Source organism: Stylophora pistillata, chromosome 2, assembly GCF_964205215.1.
Source record: "Stylophora pistillata chromosome 2, jaStyPist1.2, whole genome shotgun sequence".
NCBI classification, from domain to species: Eukaryota; Metazoa; Cnidaria; class Anthozoa; order Scleractinia; family Pocilloporidae; genus Stylophora; species Stylophora pistillata.
This window is the reverse complement of record NC_142520.1, coordinates 41,974,878-42,001,275: the sequence shown is the minus strand read 5'-3', so window position 1 is coordinate 42,001,275 and position 26,398 is coordinate 41,974,878. Positions and strand designations below refer to the sequence as shown.

Sequence of the window (26,398 nt, the reverse complement as noted above, 5' to 3'; positions counted from 1 at the left end):
GGCCTGGGTTCGACTCTGAGGTTGCTAGAAAGAAAATTAAGAAACCGTCAGCACAAGACATTCGTTAATCCCCCTGCCAGAAGGGTACAGATAATTTATTCAGTTATGTTGAGTTCAAAGCACTAGTGGCTAGTAAAAGCTGTTTAAGAATGATTAGTTGACAAACTGTCCAGTGCCACTGCCAAGTTTAGTTACATCCGCGCGCGGAGGCAACCCTTGCGTGGAGGTTTCTCGTGCGCTCGCGTGCTACCAACGCGACTAGCCTTAGGAAAGACTATAACTTGGGTTATGGTCTAAACGACCACTAAACTTTCTCCACAATAATTAACGGTTTAGATTTAATTCATTCGTCGATCCCAGCTTCATATAGTGCTTAATAGCAAAGCAATTGAATTTTCTCGTTCATATAAATAAATAGATTAACCCTCTCATTGTAAAAATCATTGTTATGATTCTGTTCTTCGGACCAGCGAGAAAAATAAATTAGATTAATTACAATTAGTATTATTTTTTTTTATGTTTGTGTTTGACGGTGAGTGATCTGACAGGCAGCCACTAAATAGCCAAGAAAATAGTGCTGAAACCCGCAACCACAAAAATAAGTCAAGCCAAGTTGCTGGGAATAATTTTAAGTGCGGCGTGTGTGCATGTAAAATGTGAAATACAGTATATAACAAAGAAATCGCTAAAAATCCATCACATAGAGGATGTCTACGTGCTAAAAAGGATAAGAGGCCCGTTTTACTTTTCCACAGAAGTACTCCTGTCTGTGAAGGTTATACTGAATATCAAATCTTTCTTGATTTTTCTTCCAACAGATAAAAAAGCTCGACAAAAATGACCAAAAAACTAACAATAAAAGGTGACTAAATTGTGCATTTATCTTGTAAGTTCCAGTCCTCTGTTACTTTTGCCAGCAACGTCACACACATCTTTGTCATGACTTGTCTCTCTGATATATCTTTCTCACGAAGTTTTGAATTGGACTTCCAAGAGATGCGAGTCTGTCTTTAATTATTGTGAACTGTCCTGAGACGCTATCCATAACGATACGCACATTATCGCTCTCTTGATATCTCCATAACAACGCCACGGATAAAACAACGACACTTGTTATTGCAATACGAACCCTGAAAAACGAAGCAACAGTTTTTACTTTTTACAGAACAAGCTTAGAGCACTAGAGTAAACAAGTCCTCACCTCTGCAAATCCCATTGCCACTCTCCGCTCTACTGTTCAATTATTCTCCAATTACAGTAAAAAGAGTATAAAGGGGAGACTAAAGACAATTGACAGGCAATGAGAGGGGATCGGGTATATTTTTTTGTGGCATAACCAAAATCGTGCGACTCACAGAAGAAACCGTTTAAACAAACACCACCTTTCACTCGGTCGAACAAAAGGCGAAATGCTAACGAACTTCCACAAAACCCTCCTGAGAAGAAAGGAAATGTGGTCCGCTACAAAGAGGTGACTGTTTTGGGAAGGTGGGGATATTTGTATTTGACACCATTCGTTTTGAACATTATAGGGTTAAAAAAAAAAAAAAAAAAAAAGCAAACAAACAAACAAAACACTCGTCTTAGAGCATAAAAACTCTTCTCAAAGCATAAATACATGAATAAAGGCTGATAGTTTCGAAAGAAACTGTTTGGGGCTGCGTCGGTGGGAGTAACGAAATAATTTGGATATATCAACAGAGTTAAAATGGTAAATTGGCCACCGTAATGATTATGATAGTTTCGAAAGAAACTGTTTGGGGCTGCGTCGGTGGCCAATTTACCATTTCAACTTTGTTGATATATCCATAAATACATGAGCTGTCAAAAAGTATCAATAACAAAGAAACCAGACATTTCTCTTCCTGTAAGAAAACCATTTCTACACGACTAAGAGTAAGGTAAAGCAGAAAAGGTTCTCTAGAGGACACAGCGAAGGGCGAAAGGGGACGTTTCCTAACATAACAGAGAACGGCTGCGAACAACATTGAATACATAATAAATTCATTGATCAAAAGCTACCATCTTACCTTGTTCTTGTGAAGGGAATAACTATTCTGGCTAACGTCGTGCATATAATAAGTATAATTTGTACAATGGCGAGCACCACTGTGAGAAATTTCGATAAAAGCGCTTTAGCCTGAGCACTCTGATCAAAGTAATCATCCAGCCCCATCATCTGTTGGCTCTGCTGTTGAAAGGCTTCTATTTTTAAAACCTGCGAAAAAAAAAATTAATAAAAAAACAACAACAACAAGGTTAGGTCAGCTTACAAGCTAGAAGACCCACTGCATCCTACCATGGTTAATCTGGGTTTCGTCACTGAGTCGGGACATGAGCAGAATAAAGATGTTTTGTGTCTTGTCACGCGCGTAGGACCTAGGAAAAAGCTGAGTCCCAAATCTTGCGATTTCGCGCTCCAATACTTTTCCACTAAGCCACGGAAAATTATGCTAAGTGTTCATGTGTCATAGATAACACGCGCGCTGAATACTGAACACTGAAAGCCTTTAACACCTCAGCAGAATTGACTTAAATTATCACTTTTTTACAGAACAAGCTTACGGCACTGGACTGACAAAACAGTTCGCACTTCTACAATGTAAATCCCAATTCCGAGTCTCCGCTGTACTGTTCCATTATTCTCTAATTATAGCTTCCTCCCCTCAAAAATTTCAGATCCTAACTGGTGAAGTTTTAGCAAGTCCAGTAGCAACCTCATTCCCAGGGTCCTCTCTGCCCGATAGTAAATGAAAAACGCACGGTTACCCTTGTGACGTAAGAATCCAGGGCTTCCTCGATCTCGTTTGCTCGTTCCGCTGACCGGTATTCGATTCGTTCAATCCGCTCCTCGGCTCTTTCAAGCTCTTGTTTCACGGTTATCATCTATTGAGAATAAGGAGGAAATAATCTTCAATCGCTGCTTCACTTCAACAGGAAGTGGTTACCAAAGAAACCGAAGGCTTCCACTGAGTCCAGCAAACTGGAAGCCTCCAGATACCGCAACTCAGGCTCGAACTCCCGCACGAGGCACCCACGGAGACTGATTTGATCAGGGGAAGGAAAAACATTAGGGGGAGGGGTGGGAGAGAGAGATACAAACACTACAAAAACTCCTCTTCAACAATCAAGTCTAACCACATTCTATGTGAGCCTACACTTGTGACAGTGACCACTGAAGAACGTCCCCTAAGCTTGGGATGGGAGATCTAAAGACATCACATCATATTATTGTTCATAACTCTGGTGCTTAAACTTAATTCCCAATTAGTAGATGTCAGCCTTACCCCAGCACCCTGAGAGTAGTTCAGAACTAACCTCGTTCTGACGTAATTCTGACACGTCGTTCCATTCCGTTGTAATGCTGTTTAGTGAATCTCGCAGTTGCTAAAGAAACAGTGTTACTTTTCTTTAGATAATTATTTCTAAAATGACTGGACTAAAAAAAGAAACTGTTATCACTTCAGGGCTCGACACTAACGGTAGCCCACTAGCCACAGACTAGTAGAAATTCAGTTTTGGCTAGTGGTTTTCAGTTTCCACTAGCCAGTCTGGCTAGTAAACAGACTGAAATTGTCGTAACATCTAAAAACATCTAAGATGTCACTAGCCACTTGGCTAGTAAGTTGAAAGGTTAGTGTCGAGCCCTGCTGACTTTTTCAGTGACTGTGATGCATTTTGTGAGCTAAAATGGTGATTTTGGCATGCTAAAATGCTGGCACGCTCACGTAATTGTTCAGAGTATTTTGTTGCCACTTTTTCAAAGTCATCTTAACCTACACCTGGCGGCTCGGGCTAAAATGACTCTCAGTCGGGCCAAAAACATATCTATGCCCGCGAACATAGAGTCCATTGTATTTTAGTAAAATAAGTATTTGTAAATTTGAACCCACAAAACACGCGCGCGCAAGGTAAAAAAAAAAAAAAAAGATTCCCGTCTACTTCATTCATTCTCTTTAAAGTTTAATATAGTTTCCTATCTGAAATTGGGTTGTTAAGTGATCTGCTCAAGAGCACACAGCATAATCAAAGGACCTGGGTTTGAACCAAAACTTCTCGTTCCTGTCTCCAGCGCACTCACCGCCTTCATAATGCAAATGTCATCAACAGAGTGCACGACGTTGCTTAGGAACAAGGACTCAAATGAAAACTGCGGGCTCAGGAAAAATTATTGGTGTGGAACTTAGATAGGAAAGATATCGCACTAGCCAAGTAAAAGTTTACATGAACCTTAATTATAACAAATATCGCTCACTAGGTTGGACAAAGGCAATGATTAGGAATCCTTCATCAGTTGAAAAATACAGAACACAAACAAACCTCGGTATTGCATCTTTCTTCTTGGAGTGATTCAGCCACAATATCTAACTGACGCTGAAAAGAACATGTATATTCACGGTAAACATTCAAAAACACATACTCCAATTTTTTTCAAAACCATCAAACAAGAATTTTTCCTTGATGCTTTAGATGGCACTGTAATAAAAGCATTTTGTTTAATCTCCCCAACCTGTAAATGGTGCTTGACTTAAATTACCTACACTATACTTAATCCCTTGAAACCCATCCAGCTGAGTCACTGTCTGCATAGCCTGCTTGCAGGCGGTAGTTCGTGTTTTCAAGCGCGATATACATCGCGGCGAACATTCGGTCGTCATGTTTAACGGGTGGAAGATTTGGGACAAGTGAAAAAGCGAGGGGGGGGGACAGACAGTATAACGGTGGTTTTCTCCACTTCCACCTCCCCCTCTCCTTGCCACTCGTCACAAATCTTCCACTTGTCCAATATGGCGACCGAATATTCGCCGCGCTGAATCTCGCGCGTGAAAACAAAATCTACCGCCTACGAGCAGGCTACTGCATGCACGTTTTACCAGCTGTGGTCCTTGGTCTCCATTATTGTAACAACTTTTCTTCTTATGAACTTAAGGTATATAATAAAAAACACGTCTTAAGAAATCTTCCCACTCTGTAAGAAACTCACCGTCAAGTTGTCTATTTGTTTTTTCAGCCTGGTATTAGTCTCACGCAGTTCGCTTATATCCTGCTCGTATGACGTTGGAGGACTGGGGGGGAGGCTATGACGTGGGCTGTTACCGCGGACTGGACCCCTGACAACGACACAGATGTACTTGAAATGAGTTTGTTGCCAATGATTTGTTTCCGAGGTTGGTTTCACTTAACTCATAAAATCACTCACTGCTACTAAGAAGAAGGCTAACAAACTACCCTTGGGAATAACAAGGGCTCTTCACGGTGAATATTAAGTCAATGGCAAAACAAATTCACGTTTGCAAACATCGTGACGTATTTTTCAAATGTTTACACAAATAATGAGTCATCTCAAGAAAAGCAAACTTGAGGGGTGGGGTGAGGAGCAATATGTTCGCATCATCGCTATTCAAGTATACCGGACTTACCCAATATGCGTAGCTGACGCTACACTCGACGAATCCTCGTCGCTGTTGTATCTCGCCGGACTGAAACAAAAAGGAATTAGTCCGAGTCACAATTTATAAATATTTCAACACATAACAAGGTCAGAGATCACCATGGGCTTGGCCATCGTGAACAGGTCACACCTAGTTCTGTCTCCTTCTGTCAACGCTAAAAAGCAAAATAAACCATCGGTGCTATACAGCAATGAACTTGAAACTCAATCGCTAGTTCCCAGATCGTGCTCTTCCAAATGTATGGTGGATATCAGTCGTGATATACGCCACTGTCACACAATCATAGAAAGTATTGCGTAAGGAGCCAAAACGTAAGCGAAGGACGACGCTGACACATACCTAAGGTTGGAATCTCCAACAAAACCCTCTTCACCTAAAGAACTGTTCGGTTCTTCTTCAAGGCCATCGATCTCTAAGATAAGTAAAAAAAAAAACAACCCAATTCATTATCTAAATAACTCTTAAAAAGTGCGTTGGAAATTTAATTCAAACCAAAAAAATTTTCCTCTTTAGTCTCTATCAACGTTGATAACATAGACGGTATTAAGATATTAAGTCAGTATGACAGCCAGCCTGTCAGTCAGTCGGTTATTCATTTCGTAGGTCAGTGAGTCAGACAGTTAGTTAAATGATCAGTCAGTCAGATAGTCAGTCAGACGGTCAGTCAGTGAGATAGTAAGTCAGTCAGATAGTCAGCCTATCAGTCAGTCAGTCAATCAGATGGTCAGTCAGACAGTCAGTCAGTCAGATAGTCAGCCTATCAGTCAGTCAGCCAGTCAATCAGCCAGTCAATCAGATGGTCAGTCAGACAGTCAGTCAGTCAGATAGTCAGCCTATCAGTCAGTCAGTCAGTCAGTCAGATAGTCAGCCTATCAGTCAGTCAGTCAGTCAGTCAGATAGTCAGCCTATCAGTCAGTCAGTCAGTCAGTCAGATAGTCAGCTTATCAGTCAGTCAGTCAGTCAGATAGTCAGCCTATCAGTCAGTCAGTCAGTCAGTCAGATAGTCAGCTTATCAGTCAGTCAGTCAGTCAGTCAGATAGTCAGCCTATCAGTCAGTCAGTCAGATAGTCAGCCTATCAGTCAGTCAGTCAGTCAGTCAGATAGTCAGCTTATCAGTCAGTCAGTCAGTCAGATAGTCAGCCTATCAGTCAGTCAGTCAGTCAGTCAGATAGTCAGCTTATCAGTCAGTCAGTCAGTCAGATAGTCAGCTTATCAGTCAGTCAGTCAGTCAGATAGTCAGCCTATCAGTCAGTCAGTCAGATAGTCAGCCTATCAGTCAGTCAGTCAGTCAGTCAGTCAGTCAGTCAGATAGTCAGCTTATCAGTCAGTCAGTCAGTCAGATAGTCAGCCTATCAGTCAGTCAGTCAGTCAGTCAGATAGTCAGCTTATCAGTCAGTCAGTCAGGTAGTCAGTCAGACTATCAGTCAGTCAGTCAGTCAGATAGTCAGCCTATCAGTCAGTCAGTCAGATAGTCAGCCTATCAGTCAGTCAGTCAGTCAGTCAGTCAGTCAGATAGTCAGCTTATCAGTCAGTCAGTCAGTCAGATAGTCAGCCTATCAGTCAGTCAGTCAGTCAGTCAGATAGTCAGCTTATCAGTCAGTCAGTCAGTCAGATAGTCAGCTTATCAGTCAGTCAGTCAGTCAGATAGTCAGCCTATCAGTCAGTCAGTCAGATAGTCAGCTTATCAGTCAGTCAGTCAGTCAGATAGTCAGCTTATCAGTCAGTCAGTCAGTCAGATAGTCAGCCTATCAGTCAGTCAGTCAGATAGTCAGCCTATCAGTCAGTCAGTCAGTCAGTCAGTCAGTCAGTCAGATAGTCAGCTTATCAGTCAGTCAGTCAGTCAGATAGTCAGCCTATCAGTCAGTCAGTCAGTCAGTCAGATAGTCAGCTTATCAGTCAGTCAGTCAGGTAGTCAGTCAGACTATCAGTCAGTCAGTCAGTCAGATAGTCAGCCTATCAGTCAGTCAGTCAGATAGTCAGCCTATCAGTCAGTCAGTCAGTCAGTCAGTCAGTCAGATAGTCAGCTTATCAGTCAGTCAGTCAGTCAGATAGTCAGCCTATCAGTCAGTCAGTCAGTCAGTCAGATAGTCAGCTTATCAGTCAGTCAGTCAGTCAGATAGTCAGCCTATCAGTCAGTCAGTCAGTCAGTCAGATAGTCAGCTTATCAGTCAGTCAGTCAGGTAGTCAGTCAGACTATCAGTCAGTCAGTCAGTCAGTAGGAAGTCAGTCAGGCTATCAGTCAGTCAGTCAGTCAGATGGTCAGTCAGTCAGTCAGCCTATCAGTCAGTCAGACAGTCAGTCAGTCAGATAGTCAGCCTATCAGTCAGTCAGTTGGTCAGCGAGTCGATCAGATTGTCAGTGTTGCAATATGCTATTACATATTCAATTAGCCGAGGATTATTTAGATCATTATTCCATTCCCAGTGCGCACCATTCTTTGTTCATAGTTAATTAGCTGTTGATTGCGCTAAAAAAAATATCATTCATAGCGAGTGTGAATTTTTTGTATTTAAAAGCGGTTAGGACGCGGAATAAACCTCGCTCTCTCGTCTCTAGAAAAAGGTTGTCTTGTCAGGATATATTTCTTCATGCTGGAGTCAGAAACTAATTGAGGGAATAGTCAGCCTATCAGTCAATCAGTCAGTTAGAAGGTCAGTCACCAAGAGGGTCTTTCAGTAACTCTGTCGCTCAGTGAATCATTGACAACGAGTTGGTGTCGGTGAGTTAGTCAGTCAGTCAGTCAGTCAGCCAACCAGCAAGTCAACAACGAGGTTGAAAACAAAACATGACCAACCAAAAACAGATAAAAGAGAAACCAGACATAATAATACATACTTGATCCGGGACTTGACGTTGTAGTGCTTACATTCTCCGCGCTGCCAAACCTCCGATGCTTGATGATCTCAAGAGGCTTGGTAACCGCCCTGCATACACAGATTTTGAGTGAAACATTTGGTTAAAAATATAATTAAAATATATTACTTCTTTGAGACTACATAATCCACGAGGCTAGCAGTTCTATTCATGGGAAATCCTTACGTTTAACCCCAAATAATATAATTTCTAAGAAGAAGGACTTGAGGGTTTAGAGCGGCGATTTTATTTTCTTTTTTCCTAACTATAATGGTACCGAACGACCATGTCTGATGCACAACAGTCGACTAATAACACTTCTATACAATAATAAGTCATTTTATTATCATATGGCTGTGTCTCACATGGACTGGGAACTACCGAATTCACGAATTTGATTGGCTGAAATCAATATTGAAAGCGGTCTAGATTTTCCCATCTAGACCGGTCTAGAAAAAAAAGGTACAAAGAATATAATAGAATTGGCATACAAGACACAGCCATATAATAAACATCTTATTAACCGAGCTAGGTCGGTATGTATGGGAGAATCTTGACCTGGGTCGCTGGTACAGACCGAACGCAGTGAGGTCTGTACTGGCGACCTCGGTCAAGATTCTCCCATACAGACCTCCCGCTCGGTTAATAAGAACTAAGTAAAAATCCTTTCTTACCCTTTCACTCCGTCTCTGACCCCCCTGAAACAAACAAACAAACAAAAAAATGTAAAGATAAATAAGACTCATGGTGTAAGATCACAATATGGAGACCCCGTCGCGTTTCAGACAAAAAAACACCGCAAAAAATTCGCTACAGCTGTGTGTCGAACAGAAAGCTTATAAACAGTTCTATTGCCCTGGATCGTTCAAAAAATATATATATTGCAAAGCTTTAAGTCTCAGTTTGTAGAGGATCGGGCGATTTTCTGTTCAAGCAGCGCTCTTAAGGAGGAGAAATCTCTTCAAATTTGAGATATGCACAGGTAGAACTATACATGGCAGCTGATTCATAGATGGATTTACCGAATGATTTCCGGCACAAAGACCGTTGAATAAGGGAAGAAATGTTTTTCGGCGTTTTATTTGCGACATTTTAAAGGCCCTGCGGGAACTTTGACCGTGGATCACAAACCCACAAAAATTTAACTCGAAAATATTCCAAGCAAATGGTCATATATTTTTGTTTGGTAATGAAGTTATTGAGTTAGGAAAGCTGCTTTCAGTCTTTTTAAACCAAGATGTGGTGTCACGGGACATAATTGTAAACACCGAGAAGTCATTTCGTGTAAACAAAATGCGAAGGTGTTGAAGCAATGAAAAGTGGATATGAAATCAGCTAATCTCTAACTCTGTCTCAGCAAAGACAAAATTCTATATGACTCTTTCATCATTTTAAATTATCACAAAAAATTCTAGACTTACAAAAAATAATATACCATTTTTAAAACAAAGACTTGAGTAAAATAAACACAGACGGCCACAAAACTAATGTTGCCGAGAGAGCAAAATCGAAAGTCAGACAGGTCAGAAACAAAACTTTCGCACTAAATCTACATGCTCTCGAACGCACCGTAATTATCATCCAAATGACATATCTGCAACATAATCTACTTTTTAGAACGCCTGGCCAACATTGTAATTATGGTAATTTCCATTCCTCCTCTTTGTGAATACATCGCTTAAGGGACTACTATCCGTTTGTCGTAAATCAAGAAAGCATACACATAACTAAACACGATACTTCGGCTAGGAAATTGTACAAATTTTGTACGACACAACACACAAATCCGCACAATCGTGATCGTGGAGGACTTACGGCCAGAGACACGACCTGTGTTTATGAACGGTTGTCCAAAGATTTCTACCGCACTTAGGCGACAGCAACGCCGGCTGAACAATCTCACGGCCAGAAGTTTCATTCACGGAGATCTTTGGAAGAGACCGCGAAGGTTTCACAGTCGCCATAAAATGAACGACGATGACATGAAAATTCCGTCCACTTTAAAAGGTAAATACGAGAAGAGGTGTGAATTTCGAGTCCTCCTTCACTTTCCGAAACTTCCAAATATAAGAAAATTACTATTCTGATAATATATGCAATATTCAGCGTGGTGAATTTGCATACTGCGGACCGCTGTCGCGTAAAACAACCACTCTTTATAATTTTGTCTAATAAAGATTAACTCGGTTTGGAGAGCTTGAGCAGTAAATAAACAATAACCGCGAAAGTTACCAAGGGAAGAAAATAATTTCGTACAAGAAAAACAAAACGACCGGCTACCAGGCTAAAAATAGTCATTCCATGATGTTTTGGTTTCGAAATAAAGATTTCCAGAGTAAAGGCGACCCCTGAAGCGACAAAATGTTTCCACACTGTCAGTCTCCTTTGAACCTTACAGATGTTCTGGCGATAATTAATTTTATTTAAGCGTTGGCTCAAAGCCTTAATAAAATTTTAAACTGTCATCATCAGTTTTGGCGTTCGAGACACAAAACACAACAGACTCTACGGAAAGTAAAACCTCCCTGATTCTTCTGGCGATATTTCTAAACGATGGATGCGATAAGTCAATTTTTCAAATATGACATTTCCATCATTTTACATTTAGATGGCCGTTTTATGTCCGTGACTTGCGGAAAATTTCAACAAAAGAATGGAACGTCTGTTATTCGAGGAGAAACACACCATGCAGTTTACAACATCACCTAAATGATATTTTCAAAAGCATTCGTGACAACAGTGACATTTTCTTGACATTCGCTAAACCAATATTAATACTTTAATTTTCTTTCGAAAATATCATTTGGTTAAAGTTCCTTTTGTTTTTCGTGTCTTCCTATCGATACTAGGTACTAGTACAATAGTTTGGATCTCAGATGCTTTCCAAACATTTCAACGTTAATTTGTATGGAAAATCGAACAAATAAAAAAAAAAAGACTAGTTTGTCAAAACTTGGGATTAACGATAAGAGAAGAAAATCCCTTTAGAAATCCTTCAGATGCTAATATACTTGAAGAATTTTTAAAAATAGAGGGCCCACATGTCAGACTTGATTATCAATAGATAGCAGACCTCCACAAAAACATACCGGAAGAAATAAAACGTGCTTATTTCGGCCTGCAGGATTTGGATGAGGAGGGGGGAGGGGGAGGGGGGGGGAAACGAACTTTGGAATGTCGGGGGAGGGGACGTTACACATGAAGAAAATATTTTTGTATCAACTCTTCGCTTGAAATCAATCTGATTTACCGTGACCTTGTTTTACGAAAATGACAATGACGGCTGTTTAATTTCACTAGCTTTCTCAAAAGAAAATTTGTTAAAACATCACGTATCAGCGATTATTTCCAACATTCTCGCTGATACGTGATCTGTCACCTTATTAACGCTGTCTATGATGTCTACACAAAGACGAAAATAAAAAAGAAGAGATAGGAAAAGAACATAACAAAAAAATAATGTGTTTTGCTGAAGTTCGTAACTCCCAAATATATGTTCCTTATCGATTTTGTGTGTGTGTTTTCATCGACAGGAAATTTCTGGAATTTATCTTACTTCAAAGAAATGAAAATCGATCATGGCTCTTCACACTATAAACTTGCGACGAAAAATCCACAGGCTGACTCTTAAGTGCCTCTTAAATTAAACAAAGCTAAGGAATGTGCCCTGTTAAGAAGGGACGTTTTAAAGTAAAACTGGTAGCGACGATATCAAGTTGGTTTACGACTAGCAGAAATTTCACAGAGAAATTGTAACTTTTGACCTACTTGAACACTTCTTTAGCGATGTGTCCGCTTGGGGCTGCACCATTCATTTCCAGTTCCTGCAATGAAGTTAAATCATTCAGTTATCACATTAAAAAGTGTAGTGTCCACAGCGCTGATCCTAAGAGTACACAGAACACTTGACACATATGGACCTAATATATGGTTTATCTCGTTACTCAGATCTTTACAGCCCAGATAATAGTGCGTTCGACCGCGAGAAGAAAACACAACGAAACTTAAATCGTCATACAGAGCACATATTTTTTTTATCTTTGTCCCATATTGAGGGAAATGTTTTTACCATCTTTATTGAAGACATGCACTGTTCCATAATCAACCTTAGAAACCAGACGACAAAAATGTCGGAGAGTCATCTTTGTCTCATCATGAGTGATGACCAAAGTTGAAAACCACGCATATGATAATTATAACTCAATTAATAGCAAAAAACAAACAAGCACAAACTTGATTGATTGAACTTTACCCTTATCAAAACCGGATCGAAAAATATTCCAGATATTTTGAAGAACAAAATACGCTCGAGGGGAAACTTGCACCAAAGAAATTTAACCGTTTTTTGTGCTTGTAGCAAACCCCCTCCTTGAGACAACAGAACCGCGCCCTTCACCGAAAAAGCCTAAATGTTACACAACAAATTCCAAGAATCTGAGTGTTTCGCAGGAAAGGCTTGTAATCAAGTCACACGAAATTGCTGCACTTGTTCAAACGCTGTGATAGTAATTTATACTCACTATTAACGTGTTGTGATATTTCTCCAGTTTTTTCTGTAGTTGAGCCACATGCGTATTATTTTTCTGGTTTTTCTTCTCGAAGACAGCTCTAAAAGGAAAGGAAGTTAATTAGGTTCCACACAGTACACTGTATCGAACGCTTGATCGCAAAGATTGATACTGTCCCAGTGATGCACAACGCGTGAGACACTATGGCAAAGCGTCACGCGTCCTACCTCACATGAATTGCACTTGTTAGATATCTTTTGGACGAGAGCCAGAAAAAAAAAAAGAAAAAAAAAATTAGTCAAGTCCATCAAATCGAGGCTCAATGACAAATTTTTTGTGCACAATTACCAATTAGAGCAAAAGAGGCTTCCTCCAGCGGCTTAACTCCTCCCGTTTCCATGACTTTTCTTTCGTGAATTTTCTCAGCAGTGCACGAGTGGAATTCTTGGATGTGATATTTTTGAACGAGTACTAACAAGCTTGGACGGCAACGATGACTGATTAGCTACCTTGAATTTTACGTTACATTTAACACTTGAAAAAAGCTCTTCTAAATCGGTGATTGTGTCGTCACTTGTCAAAAGCGATACAATTCAGCTCTTCTCCATCTTGAATCAATTGTCACGACAAAGGTCTGCACGCAAAGCCCGTCAGTCATTCGAGATACATCAACTCGGAACAATTGCAATGTCGCTAAGGTATTCTTGCAGATCATTGCTTGCTTCTTCTTACTTAACCCACTTGTGTTTGGCTAATTGCTTGAAGAAAACGTCTTCAAAAAGCTTTGACGTTTCTCGATGATGATTGGGTCCTTTTCGGAAACGTCACGTCATAGAACAAGAACCGAGAATTTAGGAGAGAATGATTCGCGGATAAAGGTGATAGTTTCGAAAGAAACTGTTTGGGGCTGCGTCGGTGGGAGTAACGAAATAATTTGGATATATCAACAAAGTTGAAATGGTAAATTGGCCATTCGCGGATACTCCGGGTAAGTACTTACTTAGATTTTTGTGAGCCACCTTCCGTCGATTCCAGGTACTCTTTCACATACTCTGTAACGAGAAATATGACCCGCTGTGTAACTGAAAAAACTTCTTATGGGAAAGCCCATCCGCACTTTGCGAGGATTTGCTACGCGTAGTGATCTCTCCTCTAGCATATGAGGGAGACAGCTTTTCAAAATCACACCATCAAATCAAAACTGAACTTGTAACAGGGGAAAGATCGTGAACACAAAAAGCTAACGAACTGAGATATCGATCAGAGATGAAGCCTGAAAAAAAAGGAAAGTTTCCATGGCGCGAGCTGACACTGGTGACCTGGGGCCCATTTCTCGAAAGTCCTGGTAGTTACTCTTATAATGAACAACACTATTGTATTCCATCATTCCTTGAGCGCAATTTATTTTGGTTTTCACAGAAGTATATCTATAAAGCTGTTTTGTCTCATCGTTTAGGATTCATGCTTCTCAGGTATCAACATTTTTGCCATCGAGAGTGTGGAGGAGCAAGGATGTTAGGAAAAAACAACACGTACCATCTCTCTCTTCCTGTAACTGTCGAATCTGTTCCTTGGTTCTCCTTATCTTGAAATTCAAGTGCTCCACCTGCTGTTTACGTTTCTAAAATCAATAAAAACAATAAAAATGATGTAAAGCACTCACAAGAACACAATAAGTTTCTTAGTAATATCACGAGTAACGTAGGGGTAGTGTAAATGTTACTATTATAGAATTTTGTTTTTGTTTTGTTTTGTTTTGTTTTTCTTTCAGCCGCAGTCCCTTTGTTCCTCCTTGACGTTAACCCTTTACACCATGACATCAGCATGCATATTCTCCATACTGTTCTCTGCATATTTCTTAAGGTGCTGACAAGGAGAATTTGTGTAACAATCAACAGCTTCTTTAGTTGGTGACCATTTTCATTATTCTCATGACCTTAATATGCGATTCAAGGGTGATATGATATTGTAAGGAGAAATTGGATGCCAATCACTCTTGGGTTTTTCTACGCGTAGTTATTTACAACCCGTATCAATCTTTTCCATCATTGCTCTTTCTTAGCTTATTATTGCCTTTTCTTTGTTTTTACATCTTACTGGACTGATATATTGTAGCCCCTCTAACGTTAATTAAAGTAAGTTGTAGTTTTTCATATCGTAAAACATCAAGATTGACAAAATCGTGGCGTTGTTTATTATACAAATGCAGTTACCTCTGAGTCGATTATCTGCCCATCCACTTCCTCATAGTCCTTATCTTGAGAACTAAACGTTCCATCAAGCTGCAAATCAACAGAATTATTATTGTTAGCAACAAAAAAAGGTTCACGACAAAACTTTCCTGGTGTGACCTACGGCGGATTAAGAGGCCTGGGTTCTTGCTCTGGTTGTGGCATGACTGTGGTTTGCGACAGTACCTCCGTCTCACCAAGAGTACAAACCAAGGTATTATTGGCCCGTTGTAATGGAAACCTGGTTAAATCTTTACTCTTTACAGCAGCCCGTAGACATGCAGGCTCTCATTAGTGCTGAGGCATGGGCCGAGGTAAAGATCATCTCGAAATGAAAGCACTAAATTTTTAGCATCTTCGCTACATATAAGAAATAACGTGTACCTAAACATTGTACACGCGTGACTTAAACATTACTTCCTCTCCTTAAAAGTCACCAAAAGGCAGATTAAATTAGAGGAAAAAAAAAAGAAAGAAAAACCCTTTTACAAACCGAATCTACTTCGCCAGAGTCATCTTCATTCAAGGACAATGCTGTACCGCTTCTCCCTCTCGTTTGAATCTCTGACCCAGTACCACTAGAAGAGCTCACGGCGGAAGCAGCACCCCGAGGCCGACCTTGTCCGCCATCACTATCAGCGCTGTTACGGGAGTCTGATGTCGAAGACTCTTGTGTTTTGCTGCGGCGCCTGCCAAGCCTAGGGAAAAGAGGAAAACTTATCATTTTGATGTGTTTTCATGAATTCATTTTGAGCTTCTCAAAAGAAAAAGACTTTTAAGCTGTAAAGCAAATACTTGCACAGGTACAAGAGTTGCTATCTCTACACAAAGTTTGGAAGTTTACCATGTGACTTAGAAAATTGCATTTAACAAAACGCAGCTTTTCTTCCATTTCCAAATAGTTTTTCTTCAATTATCTTGATTACAGCAACAACAACAAAATCAATATACAAATTTTTGCTAAAGACTCTTATCTAAGTAATGTTTTTAATTAAAAATAGTGCAACTCACGACGAGGGCATAGTTCTTTCTCTGATCTCAGCCAGGACTTTAGAGAATTGTTTGTTCCTTGTTGTTGGTACATTCAACTTCAACTGCAAGCCACCATCCTCGTTCTGTGAAAGATAAAATTTACAGCACTTTATTGCTATACTGTTATTGTCAAATGAATAAAGGCTGATAGTTTCAAAAGAAACTGTTTTGGGGCTGTTTGTTTGCAGCTATTGTCAAACACTGCTGTTGTTAATTTTAGCGTAAGACTTCAATCTATAAAAGCAAGATTTGACTTAAAAGATCATTTTTGATTCACTAAACAATATTTCATTCCACAAGTGAAGGTTTTTTCTTTTAATATCCTACTTTACAATAGTCCATTTTACAGATGTGTGCTTGGTTGCCAAGCCTTTGAATGGGAGTGAGGCTAGGGTTGACCTTGTTATGATACAAACCTTGCTGCCTTTCAAATGTAAATCACTTTGTTATCATGCTAACTAGATACAGGACAACAAGGTCACCTTCAGCCTCACTCTGAATCAAAGGCTTGGCAACTAAGTACACAACTGTAAAATGGCCAATTACCTCAGAATCTTCTCTTCCACTGTGTGCACCATGACTCTCTTTGTTCCTTCCAAACAATCTGTGAATTACTGATATAAAAAAGCAGTATATTTTAGTACAATATTTTCAACTGATTAATTCACACATCAGTAGAAGTTTATCTAAGAAAAATGTCTTGTACTGTGTGAGCTCCACACTAACTTTTCAACTTACTAGCCAACTGGCTAGGGACAACTTAGATGTTACGACAATTTCAGTTTGTGTACTAGCTAAATCAGACCTGAAAAAAATCAGGCCTGAACGGGATTCGAACCACTGACTTCTGCGATACTAGTGCAGCGCTCTTACCAATTGAGCTAGCAAGCCAACTGGGAGCAGGCCGTTAAGTTGATTCGTAATAAACCCGTGAAAGTGATAAATCAGTACAATGAAATATATGAAGTTCATATATTTTGAACTGCGGTATTAGATACGTATGATGCACGATCCTCGCAGTAGATAGCGCTATTTAAGCAATAGCAAAAATAGCGCTAAATCTATCGATTTTTTTCAGGTCTGATTTTCGCTATTGCTTAAATAGCGCTATCTACTGAGAGGATCGTGCATCATACGTATCTAATACCGCAGTTCAAAATATATGAACTTCGTATATTTCATTGTACTGATTTATCACTTTCACGGGTTTATTACGAATCAACTTAACGGCCTGCTCCCAGTTGGCTTGTTAGCTTGATTGGTAAGAGCGCTGCACTAGTATCGCAGAGGTCAGTGGTTCGAATCCCGTACAGGCCTGATTTTTTTCAGGTCTGATTTTCACTATTGCTTAAATAGCGCTATCTACTGTGAGGATCATGCATCATACATATCTAATACCGCAATTCAAAATATATGAACTTCATATATTTCATTGTAGTGACACAGTGTGGAGAAATTAGAAGCTATACCTAATGTCTTGTTGTTTCGAGGAGAAGATGGAGAGTGAGACCCTGCTGTGGTATCCAGTGATGACAATGAAGTTGCACTACCGTTCAATGATCTGGGACTCTGTTTGGGAAGCTTAACATGAAGCCCTGCATTTCAAAACAGTTTGAAAGCAAAGAAAACTTAATTAATTGATTAATCAATGAACAAATTCAGTACATGTAACATTAACAGAACTCTGAGTGGATATCTCTCTAGTTGGACTGCTGTTAGTTAGTTCCCTTTAAACATTTTATGGGAACATAGATATGAAAAGATAACCATTTCCATACAGAATACAGGTCACGATCTTCAGTAAAGAGTATAATGAATTTATAAATTCAAACTGTTGCATATTTTGATGAATTGAAAAACACAATCACCTGAACCCAATACCATAATAAAACTAAATTAAAAAGGTTTGTATGCATTCTAAAAATTAATTAAATCCTGGAGAAGTATCATAACTAATAATCTTCAACATTTTTTCCACCAACGGAAAACAAGCAAAATCAAAGAACAATGTAAAAAATTAGTATAAAACTAAATGCAGCTTTGAAAATACCAATAACTGGCAAGGTGCTTGTTTAGCAAATGAATACTGTTCTTATTTACAAGAAAGTATGACAAATTACATCAATTAACATTCAAGTTATTTGTACAAGTTCAAAGTGTAACACAAAACTATTTGGGTAGATTCATGGTATAGACAGGTATACAATGCATAAAATATACAGCAAAGTCTGTCATTTGCACCCAAACAAGACACAGCAAACTTGAACTACATTTTGTACCTTATTGTGAGAGCTATCTGTTTATAACAGCCCTAAATTTTAAGATGTTTTGAAAAGCAAACTAATTGTGGTCAAAATTTCAATATTCAAATTCAGGAAGAATGTAGTCAAGGTTTTATAAAGAGATGTAACAGCAGAAGATTAATATTATCATTCAATCACAGGTAAAATAATTCTTAACACACTGTAATCAACAAAATTTAGTCTGAGAATTCTAAAATAAGTAGGTGGACAAATTTCTAATCTACACTGCCTCAGGAACATCTAGTTGCAGGTACAAAAGTACAAACCAGAGTATAAAAGAACATTGACAGAACTCTACCTGTCATGACAACGAAAAATCCTTTTAGTTTCCACTCTTCAATAAAAACCCATCTACCACCTTTGAATACATCAACTTTAAGAAATCCTGTACATGAATTTTCAAATAGACTTCAACTCTCAACAAATGCAACCCACTAACCGTAAAAATTGAGTGGTAATTTGTACAGCTGCTAATTTTATTTTTTTAGGATGACATAAATAATGTAAAACTACTGTCTACAGACAAAACTACACTGGAAATACAAGCACAGTGCATCAATCAGAGAATCACTGAATGTGATTGGCTGGCAAACACAGCTTGATACAAAAAACATTGCATACCTAGCTCTTTGCGCTTAAAAAATGTTTTCATAAACAGTCACACTTAGTCTAAACAAGTTGTACTGCACGCTAGAAATAAATGTACTCAGCTTGCAGATCTAAGTTAGCTGACAAAAGTTGCAGGATACAGGTACCTCTAAAATGTATAAAGATATATAATATAAAGTATATTAAAGTAGAATTTAATGCATTGGTTACTTACAGACTCCAGAGCCACTCAGATAATTATACTTTGACTAAAAAATGCACATAAAACACTCCAAAAATTGCATTGTGAATGCAAATAAAAATGAAGATTGGCATCAAAATTTCACGTGTGCGCATTTAGCTTGACAAATCTGCCTCATTACTATGTATGAGCTAGGCCTTTTGTTTTTCTATTGCTGATGGTTTACTGTTTTAAAGAATAGGTTACAATGTAAGAGCACTAAAATACTTCACAGCTACCAGTGACAAATTAAAATTCTTTGTTTCAATCACCATTTGAATCAACCTTCCTGATATACCTATGACATACTAATGTGACTTCTTAACTGGAATTTATATAGGAGCACTTGCCTTCCGATTATTTTTTACAAAAAAAAAACCAATTTGCTCTTTAGAAACAGGCCTTCAAAAAACTGTCAATTATTACATCCCAATTAAACCAAAACAATAATTAACAAATGAAATAAAGGCTGATAGTTTCTAAAGAAACTGTTTGAGCTGCGTCGGTGGGGGTAATGAAATAATTTGGATGTATCAACAAAGTTGAAATGGTACATTAGCCACTGTAATGATTACAAAAGCTGACGTTTCGAGCGTTAGCCCTTCGCTCCAACAAGTTTGGTTGGCGTGCCATATTAATAATAAACTATATACTACACTTGCTTGCTTGAGTTGTAGTAGCGCTGTCCTTTTTGTACAGTGTTGTAGTTTTTGTACCTGTAGACTTTGCACCAATATTCCTCAGTACAGCTCTAACTCTCGTTTAGTATAAAGTTATTACACTACACAACATTGAGAACAAAAAACTGTTACGAGCTCAAGGAAAATATATAAAATTTAAAATTTATGTTCTAAATAAAATGCAAAATTATTGATTGTCACAGAAAATATACGCCAAATAGACACAAAGATCTTGAAGCATTGACTGGGGGATATAATCTGCCACTATATAATAAAAAACCTATCTCTCCAAGACATTTTAAATCACTCTGCTCTGACTCAAAACATTTGACTCCCAGAGGTGATTAACATGAAAATTCTCCCTGATAACAATACATGATACAAAATAGTGTAATCTTTCCTTTAAAAAAAGTGTTAGCTGCCAACTTAAGGAAGAAAGAATGGTGGTTGAGACTGTTTTTTTGAGAGCAATTACTAAGGACAAACTTGAAACATGTACAGTGGGCTCAATTTTCTAAGATGGCAAAGACTTAAAACTATTTGTTTAGCCACACAAACATTATTGTTTACTTAGAATTTCTATTCCATTCAAAATCAGTATGACACCTACTGTGTACTTTGAAAACAACTTCAATAAAAAGAATACCTATCTTTGCAGGTTTTTCATACTGCAATTTTTTCCCCAGACTCTTGCACTTATCATTTGAAGACTTCATATGGTTGCCAAGAAATTCCCAATATGCAGAAATGAAAATGCAAGCAATCACAAAATAGAAAAGACAAGTAGTTGATAAATACGGAACCACCAAACCGGTAAAATTTGAGTTCAGTTGTGTGCCATTTTCTTAGAAAAATATCTCTAAACAAACTTGATTCAAATTAAGCAAGAAGCCCCAGTGAGTGGATGCTCTCTATGGAAGACTCTTTAAAAACAAGCTGGAAAACAACCAGTTTAAAACTAAACTCAGACAAGCTGCAGTGCAATCACGTCCCCGCATTTAGAAGATTTATTTCCTCCAGGTAAAATTAGCTAAATGCCAGCTGCATAATTTTTAAATAAATTTGCGACACCTTTCAGCTGTTAGCACATTCATCTGACTATTGGCTTTCGTGTAAACTTTGTAAGAATCCTAAAATCTCCATGCAATCTAAAACACGTTTCAACGACCACGTAAATTAATTGCTATCATTTTTTTTTTCAATGTTAACTGCTATAAAAATATCATGTAGACTCCATTGTAATAAAATCACAACACACTTAGCAAAATAATAAAAATTACGATTACAAAATTCGACGCTTCTTGGAATTCGATCACGAGTAAGATGTCCAACTGAGATAAAATATCAGATGGATGAAATTGCATTCCGAGTTCAAAACCATACAATCCCGCGATCGAAAATAACGAACAAATTACAGCTATTGTAACATATTTTGCTATTTACACAATTCAAAACTATGGAATAACTATCGAGAAACACGTAACGAATATGGTCGCGCTCGAGAGGAGAGCATAGAGGTGAAAGGCATTACTTTTATAGCTTATATTGATTATAGAGCCCAAAGAAAGCTTTCGAAAGAAGGAAACAAATATTCAAATGTTTCTACCTCAAATAAAGAACCCCGAAGGAATCAACGTACGGCATTCACGGACGAACAGGCCCTGCGCAAATGTTCATTCCTTTATCAAAACGATTTCGATGGACTTCGCTCTAAGGTAAACAACGATGTAATTGGTAGAAATAAAGCCGAACCACTGAGCAACTGAGGTCATGAATAAATGATAACTTGTGACGAAATGATCTTCAGAGAGACAATCGATGTGCATCGATAAACTGCTCGCTTCTTCATGTTATATTGACATGTTTATGTGTGACCTTGAGATGTAAGGTCAACGATAACCGTAAACGACGATTAGCCTTCGCGGCATATGTACTTATTCGCATCTCAGTGCTAACAGGAAAAAGAGCTGACAACATGGCGGCTTCCCACCCAAAAGAAAAATTTCCAGCGCTTAGCCAAAGTTAAAGAACTGCAAGTTATCTAACTGTTCCATGCCGCACAAGGCAAGATCAACGACTTGGTAACGATTGTAATCAACATGCGAGTCTAGACACAAAGCAACTACCTACAGTAATGACACCCACACATAAAATAAATCGTATTTTGAGCTCATCTGAGTCCTCAAAGAAATACATGCAATAAATAATTGGGTATGAATCAAAGTTTTTCGATCAATGAGAAGCAAAATATGCGAATATTACCTCGAACATGTCTTCGTGGAGATGCAGGAGGTTTCGACATCAGTTCTCGAGCTCACAGCGGACGATTGCGGAAAATTTTCGCCACTGTAACCAGCGTTTTTCAAGTTCCTCGCTCGTCAAATACAGTATACCGTCTGACACTTTTAGAGCCATCGAATGCACAAATTACTGGATGAGCAGCTTACATTATACTCGTATCATTCTCTTCCATGATAAAGGTCCTTCAAGATTTTTTGTGTTTATCTTCCCATGATGCAATTAGGGTTTTTTAATCGAGGTAGCGGAAATGCCGTTGTGATGGAGGAAAAAGTCCCCGATCGTTTGAACAAAAAAATCGAAAAAAACACCCACAGAATTCGGCTATAACCAGAAAGCGTTCACTGTTTGATTCTTTTGAGAGATTTGACCCCATAGTTTTCAATAACAATTGTAGCATGTCTAAATGTAGTGATGCATTTCCTGTAAATAAACAAGCTTTGACAGTTCGACGTCAAATGCAAGTTACCTTGACATGGAAGTATGACGATACATTGTAAACTTTGACGACCTGATGAAAGTAAACTGACAAAGGCATCAATTTCATTCATTTGTTTTATTGAGACTCAAAGTTCATATCAAGAACTAACGATTCAGCCAGATTTGAAGTAGGCGCTTTTGCGAAATTCCTTATTTCTTTGGCTGGTCGATATTTATCACCTGGGGGGAGAGGGGGGTCAAAGGATTTTAGTTGTGTTACGATAGAATTTACTCTTCCCCATAAAACCTCTATAATCCTCTCGCTCACTCACAGTTAACTGTCTATAGTCCCCGCTTCATACTCTACTCGCGACGACTTATCCCTCTCCATTACCCCTGAGAACCATATGATCTCTAAAACTCCTCCTCCCCCCTCCCCCCACAGCTTAAAAATGACAACTGGTTCCTAAACGGTTTGTGGTAAGGGGGGGGGGGGGGGGGGCAAACTGCGAAGAAATAAGAGGCAAAAGCGTACTCAGCATCTACAGAATAAGGTAAAAGCTGTCTTCTCCACCCCTCCCTCCCCGAAACTGTCCATGCACCAGTCCCTTTCTTTTTTTAATCTTCTTCTTCTCCTTATTTTTTCCCCTTTTTCGTTCATTTTGATTTCAGTAATTTCAAGCAAACCAGAAGAGTGGTTGCCTGATGGACTGAAGAGATATAACAGAATAAATGAACGGATAGTTTTTCAATGAAATAATAAAGTAACAGCATTTTACAAAAGCCAGATTGGAAAGTTTACGAAATAGCAACACTCTCTCCCCCTCCCTCCCCCCCCCCCCTTTGGCTGAAATCAATATTGAAAGCGGTCGAGATTTTCCCATCTAGACCGGCATCTAGACCGGTCTAGAAAAAAAGGTACAAAGAATATAAAAAGTTGGCATATATGACACAGCCATATAATGAACATCTTATTAACCGAACTAGGTCGGTCTGTATGGGAGAATCTTGACCTCGGTCTGTACTAGCTGGCGACCTCAAACCTCGGTTAAGATTCTCCCATACAGACCTCCCGCTCGGTTAATAAGAACTAATTAATGTTATATTGATGTTACAGTATTTCTCATATCTGCTAATTGACTTTGGAATCGTTTATCAGAGAATATTAATCGCTTTTAATCTCTTGGTTCTTATAAAACCTCAGAAGCCAGGTATTTAAATGAATTGAAAATAATAAATAATTTTGATACTAATAACAACAGTATTAGTAATGCAATCCTTGGCAGCTTTCGTACTTTAAAGGTGTTGACGTCAGGAGAAATCTCGTTCTCCGAAAAGATGAAAAAATATTTCCTATTTCAGGTGTGCATCTAAGCGAATCTAGCTAGGAAAAGTAAGTTCCCAGTCGTAAAAAAAAAATAAACAAAAATAAAATATTAATAGAATTAAAAAAATCGAGTTGTTCTTACTTATGGAATAATTTAATGATTCTCAGAAGTTTTCGTGACTGCGCTTTTTTCTCTGGTGATCAACTCACGTCGAGCATAAACCTCTCACACCACCACTCTCGTTATTCTTGCACAACTTTGTCTCGATCTCATTAGTTTTTGTCAAACGAATCTGTATTGAGAGGATGTATATCAAAGCAAGGATACATGTGCCAATGTTTTTTGGTTGGAAAAAGCATAAATTTAGGCCATGCATGGGTTTTTCAAACTTCTGTCAGAATTGGCTGAAATATAAACGACCTATAAAGCAAATTAAATTACTCTTCACCAGTTCCAGAAAATTGTATCACGACACGCCACTGACCTTTTAGTCTAACCAATAGACCAAAATTTTGAGCTTTGTTATTTGGCATCGATTAACGAAGACCTGCTTACTACTTCACCACTGAAATTTTCGCCAACATCTGGGAGAAAACCATTCGACGCGCAAGGTGCCAGAAGTTACGGACAATAATTTTGATGATAACATTTCACCTGTCAGCGTCACGCGGAGCACAAACAAGTACGTGTACTTTTTAACGAAGATGTGTCATAGCGGGTTTATTTCTCAAGTTTCGTCACAACTTTGTTCCCAGGGTTCTCTCCTATCTGTCCTCCTCGGGTGACCACTAAGAGAGAACCCTGGGAACGAAGTTGGTTTCGCCAATTTCAATCCGTTCTTGACCATTCTCGTTCCTTTTTCACTCTTATCCGTCCACGTTCAGTATTTCAGACCCTAAATCTCGCGCGGTCCTCGCACGCTCTCCCGCGATGACGCGCATTTTCTTTCCAGACTATATGTGGTTGGATTTGTGGAGTTAAGCCTTAACTGCGCTTAGCTTTGGTTGCATCAATATCCTGGATACTTCTGTTGACAACATTTTGGCACCAGCACGCTTTTGCAATGTCAATTTGCGTCATTAACAACAGTGAATATTGGCAAAAACCAGCCATGACCTAGGCCTTTCCTGAATCACCGGAACAAGTAATCCTTTCGATTCTATCATTCGGATACAACATGCACGTACGCACTGGCTCCATGACCTTGACGCCCACTTCCCTAGGAGGGGATGCATGGTATTGGTGTGGGTCTAACTGGATGGATCACTGAGAAACATTGTTCAAGGAATGGGATCGTGATAAGGAATCAGGAGGGCCCAAAAAATTTTGTTTGCCAGAGTTACATTGAAGTTAATTTTTTTTAAGTCAATTTGAAGACAAAAATGAAAAAAAAAAGAGGAAAGAAAAAGAAGAACAAAAAAATATTAAACTAAATATAATGGACTGGACTCGCAAAAGAAGTAACTCAGTTACCGGGATTAAAATTTTGATTACAGAGTTTCGCTGATCTTAAACTGTAACGTGGACATGAGAGAATGAAACAGGCCCTTGCTTAGAATTGAGCCTAATCGCGGGAAAATTCCCCTCTTGAAGAAATCTTTAATCTCGAACTTTGAAGAAAAAAACTTTAAAAAGTTTGAATCTTCGGGAGTATAGAATAAAGGATCATGTTTAGTGTACGGTTTTCTGTCGATTGTGCATTTGAATCAGACGGTAATTTGAAATAAATATCTAGAAAAGCAAAGGGAAATTTTTTTCCATTTACCAGCGTGTTCGCATTATCGAGTGCTCGAGTTCTCATTTACAGTAGATAAAATTACGGAAACCGCCGAGTAGATCTCTTGGGGAGGTTGCTTTTGGTTTTGTTTCGAGTTGATGAAAGGTTCAAGTTAGCGAGAGTTGAAATCATTAGATGCCAACTGCCGGATGTAGCTAAGAGAAAGAAGAGAGAGGGTAAAATACATTTGTCCCATTTGGCATTACAAAACATTTGTAATTCCAAATCATATTAATTGAGACAATGCCATCAGATCCCCTTATTGAAAAATGGGTTATTTCTTTATCGGAGTTCGTCCTAAGAATACCAAATAAGACTCGATGTTTACCAGAATGAAAACGACGCCATGGAAACTCAGCTAGAGGGAACATAACGACGATGATTTGCAAATGGCAAAAATAAGTTTAAAAGTGCAGCTGATAGGAAACCGTTTGTTCTTGTTTGAACTGCAAACATTACCACCACTGCCGCGGGAAAACAATTTTGGGTTTCTCCGCAGCACCAGAAACATCTTTTAAATAATTAGCAAGAAAAACGCAGACAAATATTTGCGGCCTATAATCTTTAGTCAATAAAAGCGCTTAAGGCACTGCATCAGAACCCAAGTGGCAGCTATTTTAAAAACGTCTTTCTTTCGCAATAAATTCGCATCGTATCCCCTCTACGAACTCAAATGGAGAATTGTA

General features: G+C 38.8%; 1 protein-coding gene across 4 annotated transcripts in view; it reads right to left on the bottom strand.

Moving 5' to 3' along the window:
- Positions 1–60: 60 nt before the first annotated feature.
- LOC111342348 (transmembrane and coiled-coil domain protein 3) overlaps positions 61–26,398 on the bottom strand; it is a 26,772-nt gene continuing 434 nt past the window's right edge. Inside the window, exons 1-20 of one of the 4 annotated variants that reach the window (XM_088747130.1) lie at positions 24,420–24,624; positions 17,547–17,672; positions 16,624–16,691; positions 16,057–16,160; positions 15,539–15,743; positions 15,028–15,096; positions 14,351–14,435; positions 13,815–13,866; positions 12,827–12,914; positions 12,075–12,130; positions 8,981–9,004; positions 8,289–8,377; positions 5,793–5,865; positions 5,421–5,480; positions 4,985–5,111; positions 4,321–4,374; positions 3,319–3,387; positions 2,770–2,886; positions 2,031–2,218; positions 61–1,130 (exon numbers count right to left, since the gene is read on the bottom strand). In XM_088747130.1, the coding sequence (XP_088603256.1) occupies positions 938–1,130; positions 2,031–2,218; positions 2,770–2,886; positions 3,319–3,387; positions 4,321–4,374; positions 4,985–5,111; positions 5,421–5,480; positions 5,793–5,865; positions 8,289–8,377; positions 8,981–9,004; positions 12,075–12,130; positions 12,827–12,914; positions 13,815–13,866; positions 14,351–14,435; positions 15,028–15,096; positions 15,539–15,743; positions 16,057–16,160; positions 16,624–16,691; positions 17,547–17,672; positions 24,420–24,468 (1,896 nt within the window). In that variant the 5' untranslated portion in view covers positions 24,469–24,624 and the 3' untranslated portion in view covers positions 61–937. Of the gene's footprint in view, positions 1,131–2,030; positions 2,219–2,769; positions 2,887–3,318; positions 3,388–4,320; positions 4,375–4,984; positions 5,112–5,420; positions 5,481–5,792; positions 5,866–8,288; positions 8,378–8,980; positions 9,005–12,074; positions 12,131–12,826; positions 12,915–13,814; positions 13,867–14,350; positions 14,436–15,027; positions 15,097–15,538; positions 15,744–16,056; positions 16,161–16,623; positions 16,692–17,546; positions 17,673–18,678; positions 18,701–22,151; positions 22,548–24,419; positions 24,625–26,398 lie in introns of those variants that run through there. The other 3 variants (XM_088747131.1, XM_088747132.1, XM_088747129.1) reach the window with 3 other exon arrangements.